This window comes from Branchiostoma floridae, chromosome 13, assembly GCF_000003815.2.
Source record: "Branchiostoma floridae strain S238N-H82 chromosome 13, Bfl_VNyyK, whole genome shotgun sequence".
Taxonomy (NCBI): domain Eukaryota; kingdom Metazoa; phylum Chordata; class Leptocardii; order Amphioxiformes; family Branchiostomatidae; genus Branchiostoma; species Branchiostoma floridae.
In genome coordinates this window covers 5,259,258-5,267,397 of record NC_049991.1, presented here as the reverse complement: position 1 = coordinate 5,267,397, position 8,140 = coordinate 5,259,258, and the positions used below count along the sequence as shown (strand labels likewise).

The 8,140-nt window shown below is 42.1% G+C and overlaps 3 protein-coding genes across 4 annotated transcripts in view; 1 reads left to right on the top strand and 2 right to left on the bottom strand.

The window, feature by feature from the left end:
- LOC118428919 (tripeptidyl-peptidase 1-like) overlaps positions 1–933 on the bottom strand; it is a 12,018-nt gene extending 11,085 nt beyond the window's left edge. For both annotated transcript variants that reach the window (XM_035839212.1, XM_035839211.1), the window contains exon 1: positions 796–933. Coding sequence is in view for 1 of the 2 variants with exons in the window: in XM_035839211.1 (XP_035695104.1) it covers positions 796–841 (46 nt within the window). In the remaining variant the exon portion in view is untranslated. The remainder of the gene's footprint in view (positions 1–795) is intronic.
- Positions 934–945: 12 nt separating this feature from the next.
- LOC118428918 (kelch-like protein 13) lies at positions 946–3,437 on the top strand. Its single transcript, XM_035839210.1, has 2 exons — positions 946–1,084; positions 1,547–3,437. Exon 2 carries the CDS (start codon positions 1,556–1,558, stop codon positions 3,359–3,361), a length of 1,806 nt encoding a protein of 601 aa, XP_035695103.1. The 5' UTR covers positions 946–1,084; positions 1,547–1,555; the 3' UTR covers positions 3,362–3,437.
- A 314-nt stretch (positions 3,438–3,751) lies between these two features.
- LOC118428921 (18S rRNA aminocarboxypropyltransferase-like) lies at positions 3,752–8,118 on the bottom strand. The gene is made up of 6 exons (XM_035839213.1): positions 7,955–8,118; positions 7,221–7,449; positions 6,114–6,307; positions 5,595–5,768; positions 4,867–4,939; positions 3,752–4,382 (listed from the first exon to the last, which is right to left on the bottom strand). Exons 1-6 carry the CDS (start codon positions 8,085–8,087, stop codon positions 4,130–4,132), a joined length of 1,056 nt encoding a protein of 351 aa, XP_035695106.1. The 5' UTR covers positions 8,088–8,118; the 3' UTR covers positions 3,752–4,129.
- Between the last annotated feature and the right edge of the window lie 22 nt (positions 8,119–8,140).

Below are 8,140 nucleotides of genomic sequence, written 5' to 3'. Positions count from 1 at the left end.
AAAAACTCCGGCGCGGACTCGAACCGGGTCGGAACTGTTATCATGAATTCCACTGCGCTACGTCAAACATGCACGATAAAGGCTGTATTAACAGGTATCCAAATGTAGGGCATAACTTGAATACGTCCGTTCATTCCAAGATTCAAAGATTCCAATGTCTAATCTTCCGAACAATGTCTAATCAACTATTGCTTGTGTAAAATATTGCCGGAAAGGCATGTTACAAGCTCTGATTGGCTGACTGGCATCTCGGTGTGTCAATAGCCTGTTTGGCTATTGGCACACTGAGTGTGTCAATAGCCACAGCGTTACATTAAAACCTGTTCCATAGCTAAGTCAGACCAGGATTGCAAGGAAACTGGGTCTTTTTAAAACCTCCTTGGTTTCATGGAAGACGAAAAACACTCGATAAACTGGTTCCACTGGCTGATTAAGTCATTTGGTTTTAAACTGAACGAAATGGGCCATATGTCTGGGCTTTATTTTTGCGCTGTTGTGTTTAATGAAATTCATATATTGTAAAACAAACACAAAAATCCTACAATACCACACCACATAGCTTGTGTTCCGAATCTCTAATAGAAAATACATGTACATGTACATAGACTGCACAGAAAATTGAGGAACAAAGCACGCTTTGCCACTTCAGCAGTTTTACAAATTTGTGTAACGCAACAAACGCATTTCCAGCTGCGCAACATAATGTTTTGCAACCTTCAAAAACAGAGAAGCACTTTGCAAACCCCAAAACGTTCGCAACACAACCTAACAACAGAGTCTACAATATTTGCTCACCTGGATTTTGGGAAACAGCTCCGTATGACTTAGCTAACAATCCCATCACATGATCTTGACTCAACCAAAAAACACGGGACAAAAAAACAAGGACCGCCGATCAGCTGATTCCCTTTGGCGCGTAAATGTCAAAGGTCGTAACCTCTGAACCGGATGTTGTATTTTTTTGCCGCGAAAATGGAGGATTGTTTCATATGACGTAATCTGGTTTCGATACTTTCAGAACGGTGATAGAAGACATCAAATGTTGAGTTCAGCAAACGAAGGATCTACACGGCGTTTTTAAAAGGTGGCGGTTAAAAACGGTTGCACTTTTTCCCATGTTATTTTTACCGTAATGGTTGTTAGGGTTTATTCATGTACAAATGTTACGTGTTCGCACTCGCTCAAAACTTTGTAACGTTAATGCAGATCATAATTAGGAACGTTATAGTAAGTGCCTTTATAGGTTTATAAAATCTAAGGATATGCAGTCTATAACTTTTTAGAAATTGTCAGCAGCAGATACGCGGCCAAAGAAAAGAAATCGTTTAAACAGCAAAACAGTGTTTAAAAACAGAGTGGTATCTAGAAGCTCAGAGCTACTTTGATGTATGACAAATGTGTCACATAAGATTTTGAATATTTACCCCATGTTCAACCCAAACTGATTAAGACCATTTGCTTAAAAAGTTGACTTTTTCCACCTTTCTTTCTGGCCTAAAACTTTGTGTATCCATAACAAGTTACAACAATAACCTTACTGTTTCAGTGCCCAACCATGGCTGAATCCAAGGATGAAACTTCCACAGTTTGCACTTCTGAAGTCTGCGACGAAACCCAGCTGTCCACTTTCTTGGAGGGTCTGAACAAGAGTCGCGACGAAGAATACCTCTGTGATGTCGTGCTCGTGGCGGAGGACAAACGCTTTCCCGTACACAAAATCGTCATCACGTCCGCTAGCGAATACTTCAAGATCATGTTCTCTACTGATATGAAGGAGAAGACTCAAGAGGAAGTGGTGCTACATGGTGTAACGGCTGACGGTTTAAAGATTGTATTACAGTTCATATATACGACCAAGACTGTTCTAACATCTGACAACGTATACGAGGTACTCGTAACGGCACATCATTTTCAGATCTCGAAGCTGGTCGGATGTTGCGAAGACTTTATGGTAAAGGAAGTCAGGGTGGACGAAGAGAACTGGGAAAATTTAGCGAAAATCGCTTCCTTGTACGAACTACAGAATCTGAGACTTGCAGTGCATGGTTATCTGCTAGAGACTGTCAACAAGTCAGGAGAGGGGGTATCGTGTTTTCAGGATCGGCTGTGCGATTTACCTGTGGAACAATTTGAGCTACTACTAGCGAGTAATCAGATAGAACAGGTATCTGAAATCCAGCTCTTTCATTTGGCTGTACGCTGGCTTGAACACGACGGTTTGCGTCGTAGTTTGGCGAGTCGGGTGATGGAAAACATCAGGTTCGTGCTGATCTCGCGAGCGGACATAACCTGTCACGTGGAGACGGTTGACTTCATGGTGGCGGACGCAAGGTGCCGACAGATGGTGGCTGACGCCGTGTCGTATCTGAATTCCCCGTTAATGCAGCCGTTGCTGCAGACGGCAAAGACGCAAGTACGCGCAAGTCAGACCATGCAGGACATTCTTGTCATTGGCGGATCAAGAGGAGGTACGGCTCGGAATGCAGTGTATCGTCTTTCGGAAAGCAAAAGCGACACATGGAGTGTCGGACCAGGTTTACCACAAGACTACGCCATCAGCCACCATGGCGTTGCAGCGATTGACAACTTCGTTTACGTCATAGGGGGACAGACGAAAACAGATCCCACCGGGTTGTCGACGACAAACAGGGTGGTACGATACGACCCTCGTACGAACACATGGATCGAGGTGACTCCGTTACTACAGCCAAGAGCGTGCTTTGCCACAAGCGTGCTTAACGGATGCATCTACGCATCAGGTGGCGGAAACTCTGTCGAGATTCTCAACTCGGTGGAAAAGTATGACCCCAAGACCAACAAATGGTCGTCTGCGACGAGTCTGTTTCAGCCGCTCTATGCTCATGCAAGTGCGGTCCTCGACAACAAACTGTACGTCAGCGGAGGCGCGAGAGACGGGAGCTTTCTGAAAGACGTTTGGGTGTACGACCCAACGGTAGACGGGTGGCAACGCTGCCGTGACATGAAGTATCGAAGAGGATGGCACGCGATGGCCGCCATGCAGGATAAACTCCTCGTGATGGGCGGGAAAACGAACGAGAACGAACAGTACCCAAACATGAGGCTGGGCTTCCACACCATCCCCCACATCGTCGAGTCTTTCGATCCCGCGAAAAACGAGTGGAACGTCATGAAACGTCCGCTGATTCACATGCAGTGCGAGGCCGGGGTTGTCGTGACGGACTGCGGAATCTTTCTCGTCGGCGGTTACAGCTGGCAGAGTCAGGAGCCAATGAAAACAGTGCAGGTGTATCGCCCTGATGAGAACAAGTGGTGGTACTACAAAAGTCTGCCAGAGCCTCTACAGGGGGTTGGGGCCTGTGCAGTCACTCTTCCTTCATGAATATTATATCCAATATCCAACAATTAACAACAATTTGGGAGCTCTACTGGTGTGTTGTTATCAGCTATGATACTGAATTAGTTGAGTACTACAGATTCTGAAGTAGAGGGTGCTTTACAAATAGTAGGAAAATATAAAGATATATATGATGACTGTGTATGTTATCTCAAATGCAGTGTAGTATAAAATACACAGTCTTGCAACTATAACCAACAAAAAATGTGATAAAATGTGGAAGTGATAAAATGTATATACTTATAGGTATCAGGGTGGCTATTTTAGGGCTCAAGTAGATACAATATTACCGTACTACATGTATCTAAACATTCAAGAGCTAGACACAGATTGTAAGTGAAAGACATTTCCTTTTACAACACCATGATCAATATACTTTAGATAAAATGTAACCAGTTCACATATTAGATATTCTAACCAGTGTGTCTTTTTGCATCTTATTCTAGCCATGATTGCACTGTAATGAAATACAAGTAGTCAAGGATGAAGGAGAAGCTTTCTAAGTTTACAGAAAATCTTCATGTATTGCATTTATGTATATAGTAAATTAGTTACATTTATCTGTTGCAGTGATATCCAAACTAACAACTGTTGAAAAGCAATATTCATGCATATATGTCACAAGTGAATGCCCCTGTGACAAAAAACATGTCTGCATAAGTATCTAAACATGAACAAGTCAGATAAGGGCCTTCACAGTTGACATATAAAAACAATTAATTTTGCTGCACATGTGCAGATGGAACAATACTGTTACCTCCTATGTTTAACCCATCCTTTTTGTCCTTTCCATCTGACATCTTCTTCATCATTGTCATCATCTTCACTTTCTGTATCCTCCTTACTGTCCACGTCTTTTGTTGAACTACTGTCCTTCTTTGCACTTGCCCCCTTATCACACCCATCCCCTTCATTGTCAGAGTCTGTGTCTTCAACACCTTTTTGCTTCCCATCTTCTTTTTCATCTCCATCATCTTCTTCTTCCTCATCTGTCTCTTCTTCTGAACTGTACCAATCAGAAGGAAAGAGAAGTCAGATGTAGAAACTTAAGGCAATGTTTCTGTTGAAAGGGTCAATTTATAAAAGGTAAAGTATTGACGTCCTTCACATCATTTGAAGTTGATACTTAATCTGTTAGATACTAGTCAAAAGTAGCTTTACCAAATTCAGCCAAACACATCAAAACATAAGGGTTACCTCTAATCATGCATGTACAAGTGAATTGGTCTATTTTTGAGTGCAGACTGAGGTTTGATGCATGAGGCTTCACCATACACAGGACAAAAAAACTTAATGTCCTCTCAGAAGGACAAAGTTTACATTACTGAGTGTTAGTTGAAAGGTGATCGATTTTTGTCGATAAACTAAGGTTACACATCCAGGTAACAAGATATGCCAAATAGCAATTACTCAAACAACTTCCAAAACCATATCCAGTTGCTTGAGTAATTGCTACTTGGCATAATCAAGTTTCATACAGAATAACTTACCTTGATTCTGGGAAGTCATAGACAGGTCTGTTGGGATTGTAGTGTTCTAGACTCATGTCCATCTCTACAGGCTCTGTAGTTAAAAACAACAACAACATACATTGGAATTAAAAGTTTGTGGTGAATAGATAAACGACAAGGAATCAAACATACAAGAATGTGAAGAAAGTATCAAAGATGACTTAGTACATTGTAGATTGGCCGGCCACTCAGATAATCATAGATAGTATTGACTTCATTCAGGTCAGCCTCTTACAATTAGATTATCTTTGTCATTTAAGGGGGATAAGTTGATCTGATTGGTCAGCCAAATAATTAGTTGAGAGGCAGATGATCTGATTGGGCAGCCATTAGGATCACTTCAAAATAGTTGGCCTGATTGGTCAGCCACAGTAAGAATCACTTTAAGAAGTAGTTGATCTGATTGGCCAGACACTTACAGCTATTTGACCTGATTGGGCAACCACATAAACCATTAATGAGCTAAATGACCTGATTGGGCATCCACTAGAATCACTTTTAGAAGTAGTTGACTTGGACATAGACCAGTAGGAGTTAGTTGACCTGATTGGGTAACCATATAAACCATTCAGGAGCTAGTTGACCTGATTGGGCTACTAAAGAAACCATTTAGGAGCTAGTTCACTTGATTGGGCTCCCACATAAAATCATTTTGGAGCTAGTTGACCTGATTGGGTAACCACATAAACCATTTAAAAGACCATTACCTGATTGGTCGGCTGCTTCCTTCTGCAGTTTGTCCATCCAGTCCTGTTGTGCCTCCACCACAGCTGCCCCATCACTGCAGGCTGCATACCTGTCCATCACTTCCCTGTTCAGCTCCAGGAAACCCTTCCCCCACTTGAACTTTTGCAGGCACCTGTTAGCATACTCCTTCAAGCCTGGCAAACAACAACAAAAACAGATGTAACTATGAGAGTAGGGCATGGCGTGCACAAAGATCTGTTTATTTTTGCATGATAATAAATGACGGATTCTTTGTATGCTGCCGTGGCTGCTCTCTTCCCACACAACAAACAAATCTTGAACGTCATGCCGGTACTGTCATCTTCCTCTTGAACATCAAGGAGGTGCCGTATATGGCATCTTTGGACAACACAATGGCATTTCTCTGATTGGCTGACAATTGGTTAGTGGCCATGCCCCTAATACCATTTTTCTGGAGCTCAGCAAGGCAGGGTTGATATCGTAAGGCATTGCTGTGAAGGCGTAACGTTGTTGCTTACCAACTATGTAGAACGTTGCAGCGAATGCCTCCACACATGAGAGCTTACAGGGACGGCCATAGTTGATAGGGTTGGCAGCAACCAAGTAAGGCAGGAGGCGGGGGTAGCCTCCCCTCATCTTCCCAAATGGTGTTTCCTCTAACTTGGCCCAGGAACAGTCCACTACAGCAAGGCCACTATGCAGGACTATCTCCCTAGAAATTAGAATACAGGCATTGTTATTGTTAGTCCAGATACATGTTTGTACTGGTCAAGTACTGTTGAATGTATGTATAATAACTAGTAAGTCAAACCTGTACTAGTGATCATGACCACCTCTACACAAGAGCCACCTGGCCAAAGCAATGTGACCACTTTTCCACATTGATTGAGCATTAAGAATCCTGTCTATAGTGACCACCTGTCCACATAGACCAGATTTTACTTATTGAACTGATTTGGTGGTCTTCTTGGTCTGGTATGTATGGATTGTGTATGACACTTTGTATGGAAATTGCATTTTAACAGCAATTTAAAAAAAGAGCTTTTTATGGTGACTTTTAAAGTATGATAATCTAAAGAAAAACTTTTTTATCAACATTTTAAAACAAGACAAAATCATGGGTCATCACAAAATGTGATTCTGAAAAAGAAGCTAATACTAATTAACGTCCTACACACACACAGCATATGGTGTATACAGTGGCACTCATCTTCAAATTCATTAGCCCTTGGGCCACACAGTCATGCAAGTTATACAGTGCCGGACAGGTAGAAGTATACAACTTCCTCACTCTTTTTAATAAGTACTGAGTTCTAAGCAAGTTTACTGAAAAGAGTGAGGAAGTGCTTAGTCATGGAATAAAACTTGTAATCTATGTAACATGCAAGGAATCACCATACTAGAACTAGTATAGAACAGCATACTGTAAATGCAAAAATGTTTGCGGTGGTGCAGTCTGTGGCGCTACCGTGAACTTAAACCCGAGAAGACTCCATTTTCCTGCTAACATGAAATCAAATCCCTGCAAAATTAAATGCATTTACAGCAACACACCATATACATGTAACCACATAAGAACAATAGTCTGATTAGATCATGTACAACAATAGACCTTTCAGTCTCACCTGTCCTGAGGTGAAACACACCTGATTCCCACAGGTGTGAGGATGATACCTCCGAACCTCTGAGACAGTTTCAACGTCCTGACAAAGCCCAGTCTCTCAAGTTTCCTTCCAGTGCATCTCTTGGGGTCACAGTGGTTCAGGTCCCACATTGCCATGGCAACAGGGATGCCATCATCTGATTGGTGGGGTTGTGATGTTGCTCCTTCTGATTGGCTGAGATCCTCCTCTCCTTTTTATAGCAGATGCATAAAGATGAGGACTTATTCATCAAGAAAATGTTGGAATGAAAAAACCTGACCAATCTTTCTGAGACCTTTATGAGGTGATCATGTCTTGTCCGCTTTGTTAACGATTATCTACATCTATATCTAAATATCTGCTTCAAAATTTTTTATAGGGCATGACTATTGACAGGAGCATCCTGAAGATGATGCAAAAAAGTGTTATTGTCAAGTTGATCAAAGGCTGGATAGCAGACTATTTCCAGGGCCTTGGCTCAACACAGGCCAACCTTGTTAAAAACAGATGTATTGAAATCAGGCAGGGGTCTGGAATCTAGACTATTCAGTCAATCAGGACTTGTCAGTCAATCTAGACTAAGATTGATCAGGAATGCCTTGAAATTAGTAACATATTACAATATGGTTTCCAGTCGACTTTTTATCCTTAAGTGTTTGTCAAAACCACGGATATAGGTTAGGTAGCCACAGATACAGGTGAACTATATGTTTTACCTTCACATGTCTCCTCGACAGCTTCTCTCATTTGAGCCGAGAAACGCTCAAAATTCCCTTCCTGAAACTTCCCGGCCCGTTTCTCCTGACGCCCGTGTTTTCCCGCCTTTCCGCGACCCTTCCGTTTCCCCATCACGACGACAATGTAGCTACAAAAGTCCGGAAAGTTTTAAATTTGATTTTCAC

What these genes read in the sequence shown, in the direction of transcription:
- LOC118428918 (XM_035839210.1), top strand. Translation starts at nt 1,556, where the DNA reads ATGGCTGAATCCAAGGATGAAACTTCCACAGTTTGCACTTCTGAAGTC.
- LOC118428921 (XM_035839213.1), bottom strand. Translation starts at nt 8,087, where the DNA reads ATGGGGAAACGGAAGGGTCGCGGAAAGGCGGGAAAACACGGGCGTCAG. An exon ending in TGTCGAGGAGACATGTGAAG is followed by an intron (nt 7,450 to 7,954) that starts GTAAAACATATA and finishes TGCTATAAAAAG; the next exon opens with GAGAGGAGGATCTCAGCCAA. An exon ending in GGAAGCAGCCGACCAATCAG is followed by an intron (nt 4,940 to 5,594) that starts GTAATGGTCTTT and finishes TTTTAACTACAG; the next exon opens with AGCCTGTAGAGATGGACATG.